General features: G+C 35.0%; 1 protein-coding gene across 5 annotated transcripts in view; it reads right to left on the bottom strand.

The window, feature by feature from the left end:
• Window positions 1-3688: 3688 nt before the first annotated feature.
• LOC111513369 (aquaporin AQPAe.a) overlaps window positions 3689-23853 on the bottom strand; it is a 100082-nt gene continuing 79917 nt past the window's right edge. For all 5 annotated transcript variants that reach the window (XM_074176657.1, XM_074176658.1, XM_074176659.1 and 2 more), the window contains 3 exons: window positions 20281-20493; window positions 9392-9472; window positions 3689-3952 (listed from right to left, as the gene is read on the bottom strand). In XM_074176657.1, coding sequence (XP_074032758.1) covers window positions 3815-3952; window positions 9392-9472; window positions 20281-20493 — 432 coding nt within the window. In that variant the 3' untranslated portion in view covers window positions 3689-3814. The remainder of the gene's footprint in view (window positions 3953-9391; window positions 9473-20280; window positions 20494-23853) is intronic.

Here is a 23853-nt window from a genome sequence, read left to right as displayed (position 1 = left end):
ACATATTTTTGCCTCCAACAGTTGTTATAGATTTCAAATTTCTCCATCGAAGGTTCTTTTTATTAATGGCATTTTCAACTCCCTTAAAACTATCTGCCCCAGTTGTCGTGCCGTAAATACTATCAATATCAAGAAGTTCTTCATACACTTCATAGCTTTTATCTACTCCGCGAATAAAAATCAACACCTGAGCAGTACCTGACACATCCGTTGACTCATTCAATGCTAGAGAAAACCACTCATGATGTCCATTTTTGTCAGACAGTTGAGATGATATATTTTCTGCGATGTCTTGCACCCTCCGAGCCACGGTGTTTGCTGACAAACTGACACTTTTAAATAAATTTACCTTTTCGGGGCATATTTCTTCGGCTACTGCAATCAAGCATTCTTTTATCATTTCTATACTTGGAGTAACTTTGAAGATGTTTCGATTCATAGTGTCGTTTAATGTTATAGTCTTTGAGAACAGCTATGGTTTCATTACGAATTAAACATAGCGCCTTATTACTGGACTCAATCACAAAATACTGAAAGTTCCATTTTTCTTGGAACGTTCTGCATTCACTGTCTATTTTTCGCTTCTTTTCCATACTAACAAATCACACATAAAAACAATAAGTCAAATCAAAATACTTTCATTGACGGGTGTTACTTTATTTCACAATAGACAGTTTCGCTTCCTTCGCCTTTCCTACGCAGACTAACTCGCAGTTGCGCCGCTAGCCTTTTTATATGCAAATATTACTGTCATCTCGAGGTGATCGGAATACACTAGCTAGAACCAGAACTTTCTCGAACCAACGCGGTAATTCCAAATATTTAATTACGCCTAATGCCACCTAGCGGGTAGCTGAAAAAGATAGTACATAGTACCACTACTCGCCACTAAATGTCGTTAAGTGTCACAATACACAATAATAATTGAAATGCAAAAAAAGCGTAAGTTTGCTTAGGTCACGCACTTTGCGACTATCCTAGTCTAGAAATATAGTAAAGGGCAGAAATTGGCCCTTGGAACAAACTGAAAAAATCATTATGGCCCGAAGTCTTCAAAGTTTGGAGACCCCTGATCCAGACTAACGAATTGCACAAAATTAAGTGTTGGAAATGGCCTCCTTCGGCTTCAATACAACCGTCTAGCCGCCGCATCATTGAATCTCGCACTCTTCTGAAAATACCATGAATAATAATCAAGGGTTGCCTTGGAAAACAATTGAAACATTTAATAAACAACTTGTCATTTGTTGTTGTTAACTTTATGAGATTTTAATTATAATTTATAATATATTAATAATATATTATAATTTATAATTTTTATAAAAACTGTGTTCAGTGGTTATTATTTTTCATGTATTATCATGTATTATTATACATGTTTTTGTAAAACATGGTTCAATTTACTAACAGTGAAACGGCAGATATGCATTTCTGTTATAGAATGGCTCACGGAAACTCGAATGCTGCAAGACGCATTTACCATGAAAGATTTCCTCAGCGTGTAGTGCCTAATAGAAGAACTTTTGTACGTCTCCATGCACGACTTTCTGAAACAGGCAGCTTTAAAAGATCGACGGTTGTCATTGGGAGGCCTGCAACGGTACGAACAGGTCAAATTAAAGAAGCTGTTTTAAATGAGATTGAAGTAAATCCTCATACCAGTACTCGAAAAATAGCTGAAGAACTGAATATTACCCATGTCACAGTGAGAGCCCAGCAACTATATCCCTATCACATGCAGCGTGTGCAAGCTCTATTACCCAGTGATTTGCCTGTAAGGCTAGCTTTTTCTAACTGGTTAAGAGGTAAAATAAGAAGATCTCCAGGTTTCCTAAGTCGAATATCGTTCACAGATGAAGCTTGTTTTTCTCACAATTCAATTATTAACTTCCACAACAATCACATTTGGACCGAAAACAATCCACACCCCTTGATAGAAAATAATTTTCACTTCACTACTCCAAACGAGTAGAGTAAGATTGGAACGGTGAGCATATTTGTTGCAGCAACTTTGTTGTTCCCCTACAGTTCCGATGACCCGATCTGTCGAAGTTTGTGAGAGAGTTTTTCACTGCTGTTACCTCTTTTGAGTGGTGTTGTGCCACCCCGAGGTGAGTATACGTCTCTCCGGCATCCAGTGGTGTAAGATGCTTTCATCTACGAGCTGCACATCCTCTCCGTAGTCCCCGCATCGTCCTCTTTTGAGATGAACCATTGCACATTTGTCTATCCCGAATTTCATACCGATAGCATGCGTGTACTCTTCCACCACCCTCAAGGACTGATGGAGATCCTTCTCTCCAGAGGCATAAAGTTTAAGATCATCCATATAAAACAGATGGGTGACCTTGTGCCTCCGGTTTCCGGGGGTGCCACAGTTATACCCTCGAGTGTTTCTGAGCGCAACGGATAATGGCGAAAGTGATATACAGAAGAGAAGGGGACTGAGGGAATCACCCTGACATACACCCCTTCTGAAAGTGACTCACCCTGTTTGGACTCTTGCTTGACTAGAAGTTATGGTGAAGCGAGTTCGCCAAAGTGGTATCAGTTGTTCAATGCATCTCACTATGTTGTCAGGTACCGCAAAGCATCTGAGCAAATGCAAGATGAGCTCATGCGAAATTGTATCAAATGCCTTACGGTAATCGATCCAGGCCATAGAGAGGTTACGCTCATATTGTATCAAGTCCTGCGTTACACATCTATCGATGAGCAAGTTCTCTTTACATCCATCGACTCCTCTCTTCGACCCTCTCTGCTCATATATCCGTTCGAACACTTGGTCAACTGCGGTGAGTATTCGTGTGTATAAGATGCTTGTGAACAACTTATAACAGGAATTCAAGCATGTTATCGGTCTGTAATTCTTAGGAATCGACAAATCTCCGCTTTTTGGGATAAGAACGGTCTGCCCCTCGACAAACCAATCCGGAATCGGCTGCTCTCCATCGAGCCATGAGTTGAAAACTCTGGCCAGATGGCGGTGGGTACTTGGTAGTTTTTTCCACCAATAAGTGTTCAGCCCATCTGGGCCTGGAGCAGCAAAGTTCTTGGAACCAACGAGGGCCCTTCGAACGTCATCCGGGGTTATCGGGTTGCGCAGTTCATCGAGCTCAGGCTGTCGAAGCTCTCTGTTGAAAGCTTCGAACTGCGCTAGGGCTGGAGTGTGTAAGTTAAGTGGCTGCGGGTGTTCATAGATATCCTTCCAGAAGGATTCCACCTGATCAGCAGTCGGCGGATTATCCACAACACGTGGAGGCTCTTGGAATAAGCGAGAAGGTTTCTCGCGGAACCTAAGGTTTTCCGCGATACTTCTCGCTCGCCTCACTAGTGACTTCTTAGCAGCCACTAGCATTCGTATCCTATCAAGGCAGTGCTGTTTGGTGGTCAACAGCACGCCTTGGCCTAGAGTGTGATGGATACGTCGTAAATTGGCGGCTATTCGCCGCACTGTGGGCGTGAAAGGCCTATTGGCCGCCCTGTAGTCCGTCACACATTGGATACGAGACGCGTGTTGTCTCGCCGACGTGATCTTAGCCTCCATCTTGTGTACACGCCGTTCAATCTTCCGAACCGCAAGGCCGGGATTTCGTCCTTCCGATTCGGAAGGACGAAATCCCGGCCTTGCGGTTCCCGTCCCGTCTATCGATCTAATAATCATTCCATATACTAATGTATACCAATAGTGAAGTAATGTTATATATTTATGTAACATTATATCATACATATTTACATTTTTTAATTTTTATTTGAGAAAATATTGCTTATTCAAAAAAAGTCTATTCGTTAATCTCCGTAAGTAGGTGCAAGATCACGACTTCTCTGGTTTGACGTCTTCGAGCACTACTGACTCCTCTTTGGGAATTTCCTCTTTCTCAGGAACGGCAAAAAGAAATTTGTAAATGCCACATCCCAATATAGCACCTATGTTTGGCCCTATCCAGTAGATCTGAAAAAAAAATAGTCAATTGTGTTTCAATGTAAGAATAATATTATCTGCTGTTTGGTATGAAATAGACAGGGTATTCATAAAATTACGACTTTATGTCACAAATGAGTTAAATTTACTCGTGTCGTCTGTGACAGTACGTAATGACATTCATTTATTTGATTTGATTCCAGTCATAGGTATCTTGTTTGAATTTTTAGGAGAGATTAGTTTTTGACAAAAGGTTTTGACTTTCCACTACTCCATCTTCATACAAAAATATACAAATATTCCTAGGAAAGGAAGTAGGAAGGTAGCAATTGATTTCAAAATGATATTTTTACAAACATGTGTAGATCATGCAAAAAAGTAACTTTCAGAAAGTCTTTGTACTTCGAATTTATGACTGGAAATTACTTCTTTGTTTGATTTACACATCCTTGTGAAGGTTTCATTTTGAAATTAATTGCTTTCTTCTTTCCTCCATGTTAGGAATCACACGTTGAAAGGTAAGATCTCGTTAATCCTTAGCTCGCACAAGTTTCGACTTCTGAGGGTTGTCGTTCGTAGGGGTGCGACAGCTGGTTAACGGAAAAACAGATTTTTTTAAAACAGATTTCCACATTTTCAGTAGAAATATGGAGAAGAAATCCAGAACCTTCATCTCTTCATAATTTTTACTTATGAATTTTCGAAATTCTCTAAATTCCTGAAAAAAAATTGCTGAAAAGTATGAACCAAAAATCGAACACTTCAACGTGGCTTTGATATTGATATGATATTTATGTTTATGTTTAGAAAACTGAAATTGGTTGATCCATTCTCGTAAAATAGGGCAAAAAGAAAGTTAATTATAATAAAAAATAAAATAATAGCTATTGCGATTAAATAAATGTACCTTTCTTTATTAGGTGTTCAAAATGTTCACCATTGGTAGCTAAGCAAAAGTACAATCTATTCTCGAATTCCTGTCGGACTTTTGTAAATGTTTCGTTATTAATTTGTCTGCATGTGTCAGTAATCCTGTGTCTTAGATCCTGAATGTTCTGCGGGGGAATTTTGTATACCATTCTTCAAATAACCCCAGAGAAAGAAATCCAATGGCGTTAAATCCGGAGATCTCGCCGGCCATTCCAGAGCGCCTCTTTTGCCAATCCATTTATCAGGATACCGTTGATCAAGCCACTGTCAGACATGCAATGCGTAGTGTGGCGGTGCGCCGTCCTGTTGAAAATGTAAATTTTGTTTATCCCAGAGCGTGTTGTCTTCTTCATCAACTTGGCGTTCTAAGGACTGTGTTATGAGTGGATCGATTACAATTTACAATAAGTTCAAATACAAATGAACAGTTAAATTTTCTTCAATGAAAATTGGGACAATTTTCCCAGAATTCCAGCCCAGACGTTTATTTTTTTGTGGATATTGCGTATGCTCCTCTCAAAACAAGTGTGGATTTTCATTATCCCAGTATCTACAGTTATGCTTATTTACAAAGCCATTAAGAAAAAAGTTGATTCATCACCGAAGCAAATATTTTTTATTCAATTCGGGTCATTTTGAATTCTCGCAGTCATTATTTCACAAAATTCAATTCTCCTATCATAGTCATTCTCACTGAGTTGCTGAGGAATACTCATTTTGTAAGGAAATAACTTGTTTAGTTTTGAAACTTTGTGTATAGAACCAACTGAAATATTTCCTAACTTAGCGACTTTCAAAATTGAAGTAGTAGGCTCAACGGCGAATTGGCCTAAAATCTCAATCTGTGCGGCTTTCGTAAGAACTCTCGGCTGCTTTACTGCTTTCTTGCACACAGATCCGGTCTCTTAAAATTTTTGAACAAGGTCTAGAACATATCGGCGAGTCACATTTTGGCCTGCATGCCTTTCATCAAAAACCCGGGCTGTCCTACGAGCACACCTATCTTCAGCACCATAAATATAAATAATTTCAGTTCTTTCTTGTAAAGTGTACATCATTTCAATTTGTATTACCGTCAGTGCAACTGACACCACTTGACAAACAGTTTAAAATCAGGAATAACTAATTCTGATGAATGTTTTCACCATTTAATTGTAACTGACGCCAAGAAGCAACTGTATGCCCTTATCTCACTTTCAGCAAAAGCAAAAAACTCTGTGTAAAAAAGAGACATCAACATACCGTTATTGAGTCAGTGGTAGCAGTTCCATAAATTTTTGGATTTTGTTATAATTCATTTTCTTTTTGCCCTATTTAAATAGAACGGATCAACCAATTTCAGTTTTCTAAATGGGGTTGAGTGAGGATTTTTAAGATCTTTAAAACGATGTGTTACAAAATAGGGGGTGCCATTTAAAATGATTAAGTGGGGGTAGCCAGGGGTAATGGGGTTAAACCTAAAATACCACTGGCACTGGTTTTAAACTTCCCCCTCGATATCTAAATCGACGTGTTTTTTGCTTACGGCAAATTCTCCCTGCTAAACGAAGTACTAGGGGTGGGAAGTTTTGAAATGAAGGCATTGTATTTATGAAACGTAATTATATTTCAAATGATTGCAATAAATATAATTTGCTGATGTAAAAATCACTTGAAGTATACTTTGAATTGAAGGGGTTATACACACACATCGGAAAAGTCTAGGGACATTTTTAAAAATGGCAATAATTTTTTTTTAGATCGCTTTGTGGAAAAAAAAGTTGACGGGTGATTATTAAACGAATGTAACTTATAACAAAATTTATTAAATGGTCAAAAATACTGAGTGCGCATATAAGCAAAACTAAAAGAAAAATATGGCTCTTCTTTGGCACTCCGAAAAGAAATCATAATACAAAAAAAAAGTGGAATCAATACAAAGTATGGCCCCCACGCTGGTTTATTACGACCCTACATCTATCGTGCATTGACAAAATGAGATTGTCAATGTCTTGTTGAGGTACATTTGCCCATTCAGCGATTAAAAGCTCTCTCAATTGAAACGTTGTGTGAATGTTCCCCATATGCGGAGTAATTCTTCGTTGAAGCATGTCCCACACATGCTCGATGGGATTCAGGTCCGGTGATTGTGCTGGCCATGGCAATACATCAACTAATTCGTTGGTGAGCCAGGTAGTCACTAGACGCGCGACATGTGGACGAGCATTATCGTGCATTAGGTGGAAGTTTTCACCAACAGCACCAGCAAACGGACGGACGATAGGTAGAAGAATGGTGTCGAGGTACTGTCGAGCTGTGAGGGAGCGATTTGGAAAAACGAGATCGGTTCTGCCGCCGATCATGATTCCGCCCCATAGCATTACTGTACCACCTCTGTATGTGTGGACTTCCTGGACGTGTCTCAAACGTTCATTATTTCCAGGTCGTCTCCACAGCCTTACTCGACGAGAATCTGGATGAAATCCAAATCTGGATTCGTCTGTAAACAAAACTGTGGCCCAATCATTTGCATCCCAGTTTTGATGTTCTTGACACCACTCTAATCTTCCACCGCGATTGCCTCTCGACAAAGGTGGACATCTAAGTGGCCTTCTGTTGTGGAGATCTGCTTTATGCAGTCGATTTCTGACAGTATCACGACCAATGGTTACCTGGTGCGTCTGCTGCAACACGTTAACCAACTCAGGTGCTGTGATTGTCAGTTGTCTTCTTGCGGTTAAGACCAAAAATCGGACTTGAACTGCAGTTGTAGCGCGTCCTCGCCGTGGATGTTGTTCGGCTGGACTGCCAGTTTCACGGAAACGCCGCCACAATCGACTGCTAACACTTTGGGAGACCCCCAAACGAAGAGCTACATCATTTTGTCGCATGCCACCTTGAAGAAGCCCTACAGCTCTATTCATCTCAGCCAATGGTAAGTGATGGCGTTCCATGTTTGATTGCTGAGCAAGAACTGCATAGAATGTACAAACTCGATGCTTTCAGATTATTCATTTTAGCCGAAAACCTACAGTTTGTGAAAAACTTGATAAAAGATTAGTTACCGTTTTTGTAGGCTTTGTTCAACCCATAGAAATCTACAGGGTGGTCGAGTGTACCAATTTAATCGAAATTTAACGACCTCATGCATTTATTTTTATGATATTCAGTATGTTATAAAAATATCCCTAGACTTTTCCGATGTGTGTATTTTTAGGAGTGATTAATTTTTGGGAAAGAAAGTTTTTGGCTTTCTACTACTGCATCTTGTTACAAAAAATGGATGAGTGAATCTTCCAAAGAAAGGAAGGAAGTAATTTATTTGAAAATAAGTAACTCTCTACATGGATGTGTAGATCATGCAAAGAAGTAACTTTCAGACACAAACTGAAAGAAAGTCCTCCTGAAACAGCTACTTTCATATAAACATTGAATTACACGAAAGAAAAAAATTCTTTCGAAACATATACTTCTATATGAACACTGAATTATACAGAAGATACTTTTCTCTACTCAGTTTGTATTTCGAACATTCGTTGTGGAATAAAAATCAGATATCATTCACATAAGTTCTACTTTGAATTGCACTTACATGGAACACTGTCATCCTCACAGGTATACATCGATGTTTCGCCGTAAGACACTTGCCTTAAGGCTCTTGAGTACCAAATTGGATAAGATTATAAGAAATACACCCAATTCATTCATGAATTACGATTTTTAATGTCACAGAATAAGCTTGATCTGCTTATGTCATCGATGACATCGTTATGACATTCATTCACTTTTCAGTTTGTTTCTGAAAGTTACTTCTTTGCATGATCTACACATCCATGTATAAAGTTACTTATTTTCAAATCGATTACTTTATTCTTTTTTTTGTAAGATTCCCTCATCTTTTTTTGTATCAAGATGGATAGTAGAAAGCCAAAAACTTTCTTTCCCAGAAATTAATTACTCCTAAAAATATAACCCCTTCAATTCAAATAAAATTCCTCTTGGCTGGGATCAAATCAAATAGGTGAATGAATGTCATTACGATGTCATCGATGACATAAGTAGATCAAGCTTATTCCGTGACATTAAAAATCGTAATTCATTATTGAATTGTGTGTATTTTCTATAATGTTATCCAATTTAGTACTGAAGAGCCTTAGGGCAAGCGTTTTACGGCGAAACATCGATGTATACCAGTGAGGATGACAGTGTTCCATGTAAGTGCAATTTGTTACCATTCATTTAAAGTAGAACTCACGTGAATATCTGATTTTATTCCACAACGAATGTTTAAAATACAAACTGATTAGAGAAACGTATCTTCTGTATGATTCAGTGTTCATATAGAAGTATTTGTTTCGAAATAAGTTTTTTCTTTCGTGTAATTCAATATTTATATGAAAGTAGCTGTTTCAGGAGGACTTTCTTTCAGTTTGTGTGTGAAAGTTACTTTTTTGCTTGACCTACTACATTCCGTACTTCAGTTTTTGCTATTTTCTTGAATGTTCAAACTGCTGATCAGATGTGTAAATATTAACGACGATTGAAAATGCAGGTACGTACCCATTGATAATTTAAATTTCCTAAGAATAGGGCTGGTGCAAATGTCCTTACTGTATTCATGCTAGCTCCTGTGAATGGTCCCTGAAAGTGAAAATTATTTTAAATTTTTCATTCACGCTTCATTCATTACTAGCGATCCGCCCGGCTCCGCACGAGTGCAGTGCTGATACTAAATATACATATAAACTCGTGTGATTGCTGCTAATCATAAAGAGCTATAGGGCGAATCATGGCCTTCGACGCGCTATTCAAAGGCAGGCCCGGCCGGCCCCCTGGCCGGTACCGCCGCAACCGTTATGTCCCTGCATTTCAAGTCTGTTATGGTCTGTAATAATATATTAGGTCCAGAGTGAGTGGGTCTATTTGACCCTCCATCGCAACCCGGCAAAGTTTATTGTGTGTCAGACATATTCACAGTCGAGCAAATAAACCCAGCTTTTCAACGAATACGATTAGTTTGTATGGTGAGTGGTTTTTCAGGTCAGACGGTAAGAGTACGGCTCTGCCTAACTCTAAAAACCTGATACGGTCCCCAGCGGGACAGACACAAAGTATGTGCTCTGCTGTTTCATCATTTTCCAAATAGCGGCGACATACACTGTCTTCCGATAATCCAAGACAGACAGACAGAAAGACAGACAGACATACATTTTTACTGATCATAAAATCACCAATTTACATCGGGTTGACAGGTCATAAAACTTAAAAATACAATTGAAAAATAACATTGCAACAGTGATGATATGTCATATAGGACAACATAGAAGTGCGGGTTAGCATTATAATAAATAGTTAATGTTAGAAGTGCATGAATTTTGACAGAATAAAAGAGTTCATCAGCTCATCTCAGTTCATATTGCAGAGAGAGGAAAATTCCTGAATGTTATAAAATGTATTCGTGATCAAAAACGACTTAAGACTATGTTTGAATCTGGCCAGGCTTGTTATAGTTTTCAAATCGTAATCTGTTGATTTTTCATAACTAGAGTATTTCACCTTTTGTAATCTGAATTGATTTTTTGTCGTGTTTGGTAGCCATGAATGTCGCTGTTAAGCTCAAAGTTATTTTTATTCTTGTAAACATATGTTAATAGTTTATATAAATAAATACCTGTGAAAGTTATTAATAATAATAATAATAATTTATTTGTTTTCACATGTATGTTCTTACTAGTATGAACTATATGATTCAAATTGTAACATTATATGAAGCACTAATTAGATAACAAATGATAACAAATGAACTGAAAAAACCACAAAGTCGAAGACTGTGGTGTGCGTCTAGCCTATGGTAAATAGTATCGATTAATAGTGCATGAAGCCAATGACAATATATTCCCACCTTCAAATTTGAATTTTATAGTAAATAAGCGTGTTTAATATGCTACTGAAATAGTGGTCACTTCATACAATACTAAAAATTACAGATCAAACAAGTAATTTAACATACAATTTTCCCAACATTAGTAAACAAAAAAGATAATATATATATATATATATATATATATATATATATATATATATATATATATATATATATATATATATATATAGAGAGAGAGAGAGAGAGAGAGGTATATATATATATATATATATATATATATATATATATATATATATATATACAGTGTGACCCATTTAAAATGGAACCACCCCTGTAGAATGTGCATTTTTCAATCAATCTTAATTTTTTTTTTATTAAAATATTAAGCATGAAAAACTGTATCTTGACACTAACTTTCACAATTTTAGTTTCATTTCCAAGGCACTCTATGGTTTTTTTTGTTTGTCAAAAACGGCAAAAGTTTATTAGGCAATTTTTGTTTTCAAATTTGACTACACCACTGGATTCGTAGTCGTTATAAATCAAAACTGTCAAATTTTCATTAAAAAATATTTGTTAACAACGAAGTTACAACAACTTCAATGTTGAAAACAAAGTATTTGTTTGTAATTTTTATTCAGATTATAGACATATTTGAGATCTGACAACACTGTCATCACCAAGTAGAACACCAGTGAATTTGTACAGTGAAAATCCGAAGTCAACAGCTCAATGCGTTCTACAGTTATAACTCCTGAAAATATGGTAATGTGAGAGAATTGTGGTGCAAGCGTTTTGTAATAAAAATCTGACTATGCCACTGGATTTGTGGATAATATTCCCTTAAAATCATTCATTTGAGTGTAGGTTACGAGAAGTGTATTCTAATAACAGAAAATTAAAAATTCATTTTCAAGTTATGCAGTACTTAGTACATTCTTCCGCATAGCCGCTAAAATCAAATTGATTTAAAGCATGGAAATCATTTATTCAATAATAAAACAGAGAGCAGGACAAAAATTGTTCCCTGTAAATTCTTCATAACTTAGCTAAAACAATCTTTTAGAGGAGATATCAATAATTTGAGGAAGCTGAACTCATTATGCAAAGGTTTTATAATAAATCAACAGTAGGCTGTGATTTTGACAGTTAATCATAAATAAAATAATAGTTGTTAGTTACGTGCATTTAATAATGGCTTTGCAATTATCATTAGAAGAAAGAATTGAAATTGTGAGAATTTCTGGGGACAATTATCATAGTGAAAGAGAAGCAGCTAGGATATTTAATCACAGACATCCAAATCGACTTCCCATTGACAGAAGCACCGTCAGTAAAATTAACAAAACATTTAAAGAAACCGGTGCAGTCAGCAAACATATTTTAAAAAATAATCACCGAAGAAGAAATTTAAACGAAGGTGCTGTTTTAGATTATTTTAGAAACCACCCAAACAGAAGTTTACGAATCGCCAGTTTGGATTTAAACTTACCGAGAGAGACTATTCGACGATGTCTTGAACAAAACAAAATGAGAGCATTTAAACCTAAATTTCTTCACTCTTTAAAGGCAGGTGATGAAGTGAAACGTATGGAATTTTGTTTGTGGGCACAAGGCGAGTACCTGAATACAAGAAATTTTTTAAACTGAATAATGTTTAGTGATGAAGCTTCTTTCAGCACCAATGGGGTAGTTTCATCGCAAAATGCTCGGTATTGGGCTACGGAAAATCCGCACTGGATCATAAATTGTAAAAGTCAATATTCCGAAAAAGTTAACGTTTGGTGTGGTATAGAACAAAATAGAATAATAGGTCCATATTTTTTTGATGGAAACATAAACGGGCAAAATTTTTTGAAATTTCTAAATAATCAATTATCGGACGAAATAGATGAAATGCCTTTTGTGGAACAAGTAAATTTATATTTTCAGCTCGACGGCTGTTCCGTGCACAATTCGAGGATTGTTAAAGAGTCGCTAAATAACCAGTTTCCAAATCATTGGATAGGACGAGGTAGTGACTTAATTGAATGGCCACCTAGATCGCCTGATCTAACAATATTAGACTTTTTTCTGTGGGGTATTCTGACACAAAAAGTATACAGAACAAGACCAACGAATCGAGCTGAACTCATGTAAAGGATACGACAAGCTTGTGCCGAAATTACAGTTCAACAAATAAGAAATAGTGTAAACAATATTCGGAAGAGATACGATAAATGTATTGAACTTAATGGAGGTTTGGTAGAAGCCACAAAAATTTGAATGTTTAGTTTTAAATCAATGTTTATTTTAGTATCAGTTTTTTCTTAATGGCAATTAATTGTTGAATAAATACTTTGAAACTTGTTTGTATACATTTTGTTTTCATCAACTATAGAAGAAGGTAGAGTAAGTTCAGAATCTCATAAAATGTGATTTTCCAGGTGCGTTGTTACAAAAGTACTATTATTTATTATTGGGAAACTTCCAAAAAGCTTACAAGTATGACCATTAATACTTCAAGATTCTATCAAGATTTAGTAAAAGCGCAATTGGGAGATCCCATGACATGAGATTCTGAACTTGGTCGCCTACTGCGTAACTTGAAAATGAACTTTTAATTTTCTGTTATTCAATTATTCAATTTTTATTTTAATTTTCACTTCTCGTAACCTACACTCAAATGAATGATTTTAAGGGAATATTATCCACAAATCCAGTGGCGTAGTCAGATTTTTATTACAAAACGCTTGCACCACAATTCTCTCACATTACCATATTTTCAGGAGTTATAACTGTAGAACGCATTGAGCTGTTGACTTCGGATTTTCACTGTACAAATTCACTGGTGTTCTACTTGGTGATGACAGTGTTGTCAGATCTCAAATATGTCTATAATCTGAATAAAAATTACAAACAAATACTTTGTTTCCAAAATTGAAGTTGTTGTAACTTCGTTGTTAACAAATATTTTTTAATGAAAATTTGACAGTTTTGATTTATAACGACTACGAATCCAGTGGTGTAGTCAAATTTGAAAACAAAAATTGCCTAATAAACTTTTGCCGTTTTTGACAAACAAAAAAAACCATAGAGTGCCTTGGAAATGAAACTAAAATTGTGAAAGTTAGTGTCAAGATACAGTTTTTCATGCTTAATATTTCAATAAAAAAAATTGAGATTGATTGAAAAATGCACATTCTACAGGGGTGGTTCCATTTTAAATGGGTCACACTGTATATATAGAGAGAGGGAGAGAGGTAGTCTTTGCTGACTAATTACGAACAATTCCTTGGAGTTATTCGTGATAGCAGCGAAGCGCAAGTGTACTCTTATAACATTATATTTCCAATATTTCGACAATGGTTATTGTCATCATCAGGGAGCTAAGATGATAGATTTTGAATTAATACAGAACTTAAGTTAACAGACAGATACTTACAATGTTAGTGAGATTGGTCGCAATTGAGTTGAGTTAAAATTAAAATATGAACGTTGTGATCATGATAAAAACACGTAACAACTGTAAAATCACAAGACATATGAAGTAAGTGAAAGCTACAAAATATATACGTTAAATGAGGAATATTCATAAAATTGTTTTTTTTTTTATTTGAAAATGAACGTGGTGATCTTAGGTTAGAAACACATCACTTGTCAATTTATTAAATTTTGAAGAAGAAGTAGACTTGGCATTTGCCGCTGGTGCAATTAATCAAAGAGTTACAGTTGCCTCCAGAAGAAAGAGTTATGTTGTATAATTTTTTTGTTGATAACTTGATAAATGAATTTAAGTAATGTCAAATGAGTTGTCTTTGAAGGAATTCCAATTTTTTTCTATAAAAAGTAAATAGGAATATATTTCACTTAAATGTTGTAAGTCTGTTTTTTTATTCAGACAATTTTGTGATTGCGAAATGTGAGTCATTTCAAGGAATAATCTTTTAGAAACATTCCTCTCTTTGGTCAAAAATTTTACTGAGTTAAAGTCCATTACATGTCCATTATTATAAACATGTTCACTAAGGGCACACCTTTCTGGATGAAGTCTACAGTCACTTTTGTGTGCAGATATTCTGTCTTTTAATAATCTGGCATGAATATTCCTCATTTAACGTATATATTTTGTAGCTTTCACTTACTTCATATGTCTTGTAATTTTACAGTTGTTACGTGTTTTTATCATGATCACAACGTTCATATTTTAATTTTAACTCAACTCAATTGCGACCAATCTCACTAACATTGTAAGTATCTGTCTGTTAACTTAAGTTCTGTATTAATTCAAAATCTATCATGAATATATAAATATTCAAGGAACATCACGACAAGAAAATACAGAAAATACCACAGATGATGAGCCACCGCTACTTAAACGATCTAAATGATTACAAAAAAAATTATAAAAATCATAAAAAAACTTTCAACTGTACTAAACATGATTTAATAAATTTAAAAAAAAACTTTCAGTATGTTTTTGATTTAGTAAATTCCCTGAAAACTTGAAATTTTTCTTTTTTTAATAAATAACGATCAATAATTGAATAAATAATAGGACTACAATTTTAGTAAAAGGCTTAAATTGTTAATAAATTCATAATGAACAAAAATGACTTGAAGCATATTTGTCATAACTGCAATAGTTTAAAAGTTATTATAATTATAAAAGCGAAGGAGCGAATGAAAAAGACAAGTATCGAGGTATCACAATATTAAAAGTTTTATAAAAAATAGAATGAATTAAAAACAAAACACATAGTTACTTTTATTATAGAACAAAGTGTTGAATTTTTTTATCTAAAAAATTTTATTTTTTTTTCAAATAAACAACTAAAAAAAGAATAAAAAAAAGTTTTTTCGAAACCTTGAAGAACAATAAAATTTATGATTAAAAAAAAACGGTTCCTTAATTTTAATATTTAGTTGCAAAAAACGATTGTTAAATAACAAACGCATTTTTTAGCAACAAAGAAATTTTTTTGAGAAACCATTTTTCTTCTAGAAATTATGATTTTTTTCAATTAACATAATGCAAAAAGAAATTTCGAATTGCTTACGAATGAATTTATTAACAATAGCTGTTAAAAATAAAAAAAAAATTATTAATTGGTTTTCAGCCATGAGACATTGAAACAATAAAGAATTTAAAAAAAGATTGTGAAGTATTTTTTATAAAATTATAATTTTCAATTGTTAATAAAAAAATATAAAATAACAATTTTTTTATTTTGGAAACGGTAATCTATTTTTTGCCTATTGAGGATAACTTCACCAAAGGAAAAAAAATGCCAGGGTTTTAGTTTAATAATTATAGGGATTTTTATATTAACTTTCAATTCAGAAAAAGTTATTAATTAACAAATTTATAATTAACGTTAAAATCGGGATGAAAAATTTTTGACTGCGGATTATTGTTTAATGATATATCCCAACATCACATGAATTTTTTCCCGCTTTGGCTTTATTTTCAGGGCTCTGTGAAAATTATAAATAATCGAGATACAGTTTCGGGAGTCGGGAATTTTTTTACGCAAATTCATCGATCTTTTCAAATCTTTTTTAAAGTTTCCAAAATTTTGAAAATTTTCCGAGATATTAAGAAAAAACTAAAGCCCCATTTTTTTTTCCACTTAATTGTTTATAACTTTTGTAATTTTTATCGGCGCGTTTTCGGACCTTTCCTCAAACTTTCTAGGGGCAAAAATACGAATCGAATGACACCTTGGTCGTAATTTTTGGACAGGGCTGAAAAATGTCAACAAAAAGAGCTGAATCGAGTACATGTGCCCCAGACTAAATATCCCATGTAGCTTTCTCTTTGTTTTCAGCTGTTTCTATTTGATTTGCGTAATATCCTGTCTTTAACTTCTTTAATCTATTTGTATATTCTCTTTTTTACCTTCTGTAAATCTCGTCGTTATTATTATAACAAACCACCCATAAGCAGGTTAGCAAACGTTTGCGCTCAAGTGGTGATTCACCAAAACCAGAGGCGAAAAAGCCCTGCACAGGTGAATCTAAGGCATCTTCAGGTGTAGCTGACGCGCAAAAACGCTCATATGGAAAGGTTGTCGCGGGTATCAAGGTGAGAATCTTGCAGCTCGACTATATCCGACTACCTCATTAACGATGAAACAGCAGAGCACATACTTTGTGCCTGCCCCGCTGGGGACCGAATCAGGTTTTTAGAGTTCGGTAAAGCAGTACTCTCATCATCTGACCTGAAAGATCGCTCACTATACAAAATAATCGACTTAGTTAAGAAGCTGGGTTTATTTGGTCGATTGTGAATAGCTGTAAGCCAAAATAAACCAATGCGGGTTGCGGTGGAGGGTCAAACAGACCCATTCACTTACCTAACCTGACCTAACCTAACATATAAACCTTCCTTTTGAATCATTCTATCTATTAATCCAGTCATTTAAGCTTAAATTAGGTAAGAATCTCGGAATTCGAGATACCCAGCTGTGAGTCTGTAAATACTTGTATATTGACACCCTGAAAGTTGTCTCAAAACCTACATATGGTAGGGTGTAAGCAACTATTAAATTGCAAGGTCAAAGGTCACAAAAATCGGTTTTTTGCGCTTTTTTTGGAAATATCTCATTTCCTATGGGTTTTTTGCTACTTGTATTCATCAATCAATCAATATTGTAGAATACAAAATTCTCTACAAATTTTGTTTGAAAAAATTTTCTATACGGTGAACCGTTTTCGAGAGGGCGGAGAGCGCGCGGTCACAGCATCACTTCAGGTCAACCGGTGCCTCCGGTCGAAAACGCGCCATATATAGTTGATGAACTATCGATAAATCAATGATTATAAATATTTGTCAATTTTTATTAACCACTATATTATATTTTATCATTTTCTTCATGCATTAAATCTATATCTATTCAATAATACTGATAACCGTTTACTAAAATTAAAAAATAATTAAGAGAAAAAATTCCAGAGACTCAAGAGTGAAAAAAGACAATGCTGACGTAAATATACTATTTGATTGGTTTAAACTCCATGATCGTTTTCCAAATACTACGCAGTTAATATCGATAGCTTCTGGAATTGTTGGAAATGAGCAAATTAACTGCTACAGAGCTTAAGAAATTGGATTAGAGTCTATGAAGAAGATCACCGACTTATCATTTAATGAAATAAAGTTTAAACGCTCCGAAAAAGTAATGCCGCTTTCCAGTGTTAACAAATCTGTAAAAATAAATGATTGTAAAGTTGCAGTGGATCCATTATTACTCTTCCAAAGAATTACTGTCAGCAAACAATTTGAAAGTAATCTTGAAGAATATCTTCAATATGAATTGAGTCCGTATCCAACAGCTCTATTTGATAATGATGGCATGAGAAAAACAACAAAATCGTCATTGTATGACAACATGAGCCCAATTGATTTTGTTCTCAATGAAAATAATGTGACGTTCATTATTGATGGCGGATTTCTTCTTCATCATGTTGTATGGAGCAGAGAAGATACTTTTTCTATTATTTTTGATAAATACATGAATTATTTACAAAGGCATTACAGTTCCAAAATAATTGTTGTATTTGACGGATATTCAGACTACAGTAAGAACGTAAAAGCTATGGAGCAGCAGAGAAGAACTGCTGCACTTTCAAAAACGTATGAAGTTTGTTTCGATGAAACAATGGTTGTACCAGTTACTCAAGAAAAATTCTTATCAAATCGAAATAACAAAGATAAGTTCATTAATATGTTAATTGAAAAATTACAAGCTGCAAATATTACTACTAAACAAGCCAGAGATGATGCGGATGTTCTTATTGTTGAAACTGCAATTGAAGAATCAAAGTCTAAAAAAACTGCAGTTATAATAGGACAAGATATTGATTTACTCGTCATTTTAATTGGGCGTACACTGTCTTATGAACAAGAAATTTTCTTTAAAAAAGTTAGGAAAGGTAATGTTAAAACGGAGATATACTCGACTAAAAGTTTTGATAATTATCCTCATTCTAAAAAACATATTTTATTTCTGCACGCATTAAGTGGCTGTGACACAACTTCTGCGCTTTTTAAAAAGGGAAAAAAATCATTTTTAAAAGTTTTTGAGAAACTGACAAATTTGGATGAACCAGCTGCAGCATTTGGGGAAGAAAATTATTCGGCCCAGAGATTATGAGAGAGTGGAACTCAAACCTTATTGGCAGTCTATAATGCTCCGAAATCTGTGAAAAGTCTCGATCATCTTCGTTATATGCATTACGTCAAGTCTACAAAACTTAATAAACCTGTGCAGCTTTCAAATATTCCACCAAGTGCAGCTGCTCATCAACATTTCAACCGTGTATATTATCAAGTTCAAACTTGGTTAGGACATTATTTGGAACCCCAGGTATGGGGTTGGGCAATGCGAAACGATTTTCTGGAGCCTATCATGACAATTTTACCACCTGCTCCAGAAGATTTGCTAAATACAATTTTCTGCAACTGCAAGAGTGGTTGTGGTTCGTGATGCGGATGCAGGAAAGCGGGCTTGCAATGCTCTTTAGCTTGTGGCCAATGTAATGGGCAAGCTTGTCTCAATGCTCTACCATATCAGAGCGACATTAACGAAGATGGAACCTTTGACCCCGAAATCATGGAAGAACTTGAGACAAATGTCGTTGAAGACGATAATGAAGACCAGTTTGGAATTTACCAGCAGCCAGAAGACGAAGATGAAGAGGAAGAAGATGATTAAAATTATAAATTGTAGTTTTTGTACCCTTTATTCCATTTCTTTACTTTCAATAAAAATAAATGTATTCAATGGTATTTTTTAATAAAAAGATAAATTCATAATTTATTTGTTTTTTTTTTTCATCATGTAAGAAGTTATAAATATTAATTAGGTTGAAATTCAAATATAATTCCTATATTTTCATTAACAATTCTGCAATTACATGGGCAGGTAAGTGTTGTTAAATAAATTAATACTGAATAAAAAGTGGATAAGTTAGGAAAAAAATGATAAAATATAATATAATAGTTAATAAAAATTGACAAATATTTATAATCATTGATTTATCGATAGTTCATCAACTATATATGGCGCGTTTTCGACCGGAGGCACCGGTTGACCTGAAGTGATGTTGTGACCGCGTGCTCTCCGCCCTCCTCTATCTCTAAAACGGTTCACCGTATAAAAAATTTTTTCAAACAAAATTTGTAGAAAATTTTGTATTCTACAATATTGATAATAAATACAAATAGTAAAAAACCCATAGGAAATGAGATATTTCCAAAAAAAAGCGCAAAAAACCGATTTTTGTCACCTTTGACCTTGAAATTTAATAGTTGCTTACACCCTACCATATGTAGGTTTTGAGACAACTTTAAGGGTGTCAATATACAAGTATTTACAGACTTACAGCTGGGTATCTCGAATTCCGAGGTGAACTTACTATAATGACTGGACTATATTGAAAAAAAAACCTGCATCAAAAGCCGTTGCGTAGTTTCACAAATCTAAGCATACATAGGGACAGACGACGGAAAGCTACCTTGTTTCATAGTGTGATATCGTGTACCAGTGAATATTTCTATAGAGATTTTCAAGTTACTCACCGCAACCATTGAAATAGCAACAACTATGAAAGCAAATCGCATTGGCACGGAATCTGGTTTATCGGCATTCCTGGCATCCCAAACTGCACAGACGACCACAATCAAAGTGGCGGTTATGATGGTTTCGATGACCAGAGCTTGAATAGGGGTGAGAAGAGAATGGGGAAGGGTCATGCAAAAACCATCTTTGACGTAAGCCGATGGGAGCAGAACCTGAAAATATATGAATAGTTGGTGAAAACTCCAATTCCAAGCTATAGTTTCCTGAAAAAAATTCTACATTAAACAAAGGGTTCAGATTGTTCAAAACACCATCATGATAGAAATCTATAAAACCCTCATCGATCCGACACCTGGAAAAAAATTACTCGAGCTCAAAGTTCACAAAAACAGGTTTATTGAGATTTTCAGCAAAACGGTGAGTTTCATCATGAAATTAGTTCAGACAAAAATTGTAGATCAGATAATTATCTATGAAAATTGTCTGAACCGTTTTTGTCTGAAAGCCGCCGATTCTGAGATATAACGATTCAAAGAGTTGGGAGAGTTGTAATCGTGATTTTCAAGAGTTCGTACTTCCATTATTTACTTATTAAACCGTATCACCTATCATTTCTTCTCATTTTCACATCAATTCATTAAATTTTTTGATTTATTACAAAATTTAACAGCTTTTATATACTAGAAATAAAATTGTGAAATGAGTTGTGCTGGATGTAGAAGAGTTGGCAGCACTGCTGAAATACATTAACTGTCCAGAAAAAGTGGAATTATATTGTTTTGTTCACAGCTGATGTTTTGTTTACTGTCAACCTAACCTTACTTTCTGCTTTCCAGTGCTCATTAAAATGTCTAAACGCGGTTGTTAGAACTCTGCTGACAATTTTTGTTATATTTGTGGCGAGTTTGTTATTAACCTTCCAGTAGTCGCGCGTATCTGACAGATACATGCCGGCAATTCTTCAGTGCATTGGTTGTGAATCTGCTGAGTAGTGGGGTGGTACCGTTGTCTACCTTCCTGTCTCACAAACTGGAAAATGTTAGTCACAAGGCACCCACACATAGAAATGTTAGTTGAATGGCAACACTTGGTTATATGTTACGCGGCTGCCAAACCAGGGATGGCGACACTATCGGAGTTTTCTCTAATGAATCACGTGCCTTCTGTTCGCGCATCATTCAAATTACTGTTTACAGAAGAAGAATGAACTTAAATTAGGTACGACGTTCGTTAGTTTTGTTGTGATAATGTATAAATATGGTTTGGGACTGTTTTCCTTTTCAAATTGTGTTTTTGCTTGTGTACTGTCAGTTTCATATTTTTATTTATCATAATGAGTACTTCCGAACATAAAGGATATCTAAAAAAGTGCTGCGTTCCTTCTTGTGAGGATAGGGAGAGTAGTCAACATCGGTTTTCCAAAGATGACCCCGCTGTTTTCGATGTTTGGTTCAAGAATATAAACAATAAAGAACTGTTTTATTTCTTCCTGGTAAGTAAGCATAATCCTTACTCCTTTCGATATCTTTCAATTCTAGTTTATATACAGGCTGATTCACGGTGGATGGCACATTAGACGTTTCTGGTGAACCAGACAACGGATCACTTTGAAAATTTAATGGAGGGCATATTCGGACATTCTCTAGCCAACTAAAATATTTTCGACAATGCGGTGTTGCCGCTTCTATTAGAAAGCAGTAGCAACTTTGATTTTTCAAATGGAACACTCTGTATATAATATTATTTTTGGAATCTCCAACAATTGCCTGACAACTTTTCTCTATATTTCCCTATACCTATCTGTTACCGTTTTCGAAATAAAAATTAATTTCAATTTTTTTCTTCGAAAATCATGACTTCTAAAAATGCCGATATCTTTTAGTTAAGAAGTACTATGATATCGAAATTTGGTTTGGAGTTAGGTGATACTTGGACACTTCCCACACGTCAGCCTAATCTCCGTTACTTCAATACAGGGTGGTAAAAAAATACAGTTTTTTCGTTTGCTTGAAAAAGTTGCTGAAATTTGATTATTTTAAAGGAACACCCTGTATATTATTGAAAATTCGGAAAGCTGCTGAAATTTGCTTTCTTTTTATGTATATCATACCTATACCTAACTAGTCAAGTTTCGGACTTATGAACATTTATTTGTGAAAATGTCCCTTCAGAATGGTATTTCCATTCGGTATTTGGTAAGCAGGCCATGATTACTATTTGACAGTAGCGTTGTGACATTCTCCTAATAATATCGACATTTTCGTCACTTAAGAAGTTGCAAATACCTTCAAAACGATGGAACAAATCTATTCAAACGAAGTTCTTATGAATTTGTTTATTATTTTTGGACAGTGTGACAAAATTATCAGCAGAACACGTAGAAAGTTCAATGAAATGTATCCGAATCTACCGCCAATGAACCTCAAGAAATTTATACGAATTCAGAACAGTTTCAATGCATTTGGATCAACTTTAAAAGCACCAAGAAACTTGCCTCAACCCGTAACTTTCGAAGACAACCAGATTAATGTCTTAGCATATTTTCACACATTTCCCGAGTCATCGATAAGAAGTGCTGAAGAAGATTTGGGTATAAAATATTCATCGGTTCAAAGAATCTTGCGAAAACATTCACCAAAATTCAAGCAATGAAGCCTCAAGATCCTCAACAGAGAGTAGAATTTTGTGAAATGTTGTTGACACGCATTCAAGAAGATCCACTTTTTTTAAATAAAATTATTTGGACTGATGAATCGAAATTTTCGAGAGAAGGGATTTTCAATAGAAAAAATCGTCATTATTGGTCCAGTGAAAATCCTCACGTCACAAAAGAAGCCGGATTTCAAGAAAAATTTAGTTTTAATGTCTTCTGCATGTTGATGGACAACAAATTGAGGTACGTGATATACGAGGAGTCATTAACATCCAGAAGCTACCTGAATATTTTGGAGAATACTGTAGACAGTTTCGTGGATAATCTGCCACTCGAAGATTATCGAAATTGTTGGTACCAACTAGACGGAGCTCCTGCATATTGCACAAGAGAAGTGAGCGCAGAACTGGATAGACTATTTGCCGATCGGTGGATGAGGCGCTTGGGACCATGGAATTGGCCAGCGAGATCACCCGATCTTAATCCATTAGATTTTTATTTGTGGGGAATGTTTAAAGAAAAAGTTTACAAAATACCCGTGCGTTCGAGAGATAAATTGTTAGAAAGGATTGCCCAAACATTTGAAGATTTGGATCCCAATGAAATCAGATCTGCCACCACGAAAGCAGTCAACACCCGCATTTTAAAGTGCTTGGAAGTGAACGGCCAGCGATTCGAACATATTTTGAAATATTCCACATGATTGTTTTACTTTTTTATAATTATTCATATCAATATTTCCAATTTCAAGTTTCTTGGTGCTTTTTTAAAGTTTATCCAAACATATTGAAATTGTTCTGAATTCGTATAAATTTCTTGAGGTTCATTGGCGGTAGATTCGGATACATTTAATTGAACTTTCTACATGTTCTGCTGATAATTTTGTCACACTGTCCAAAAATAATAAACAAATTCATAA

Source organism: Leptinotarsa decemlineata, unplaced genomic scaffold (assembly GCF_025532065.1).
Source record: "Leptinotarsa decemlineata unplaced genomic scaffold, Ldec_3_MD MMD2_tig00001973_RagTag_RagTag, whole genome shotgun sequence".
Taxonomy (NCBI): Eukaryota; Metazoa; Arthropoda; class Insecta; order Coleoptera; family Chrysomelidae; genus Leptinotarsa; species Leptinotarsa decemlineata.
The sequence above is the reverse complement of the archived record's forward strand: the minus strand, read 5'-3'. Positions and strand labels throughout refer to the sequence as shown.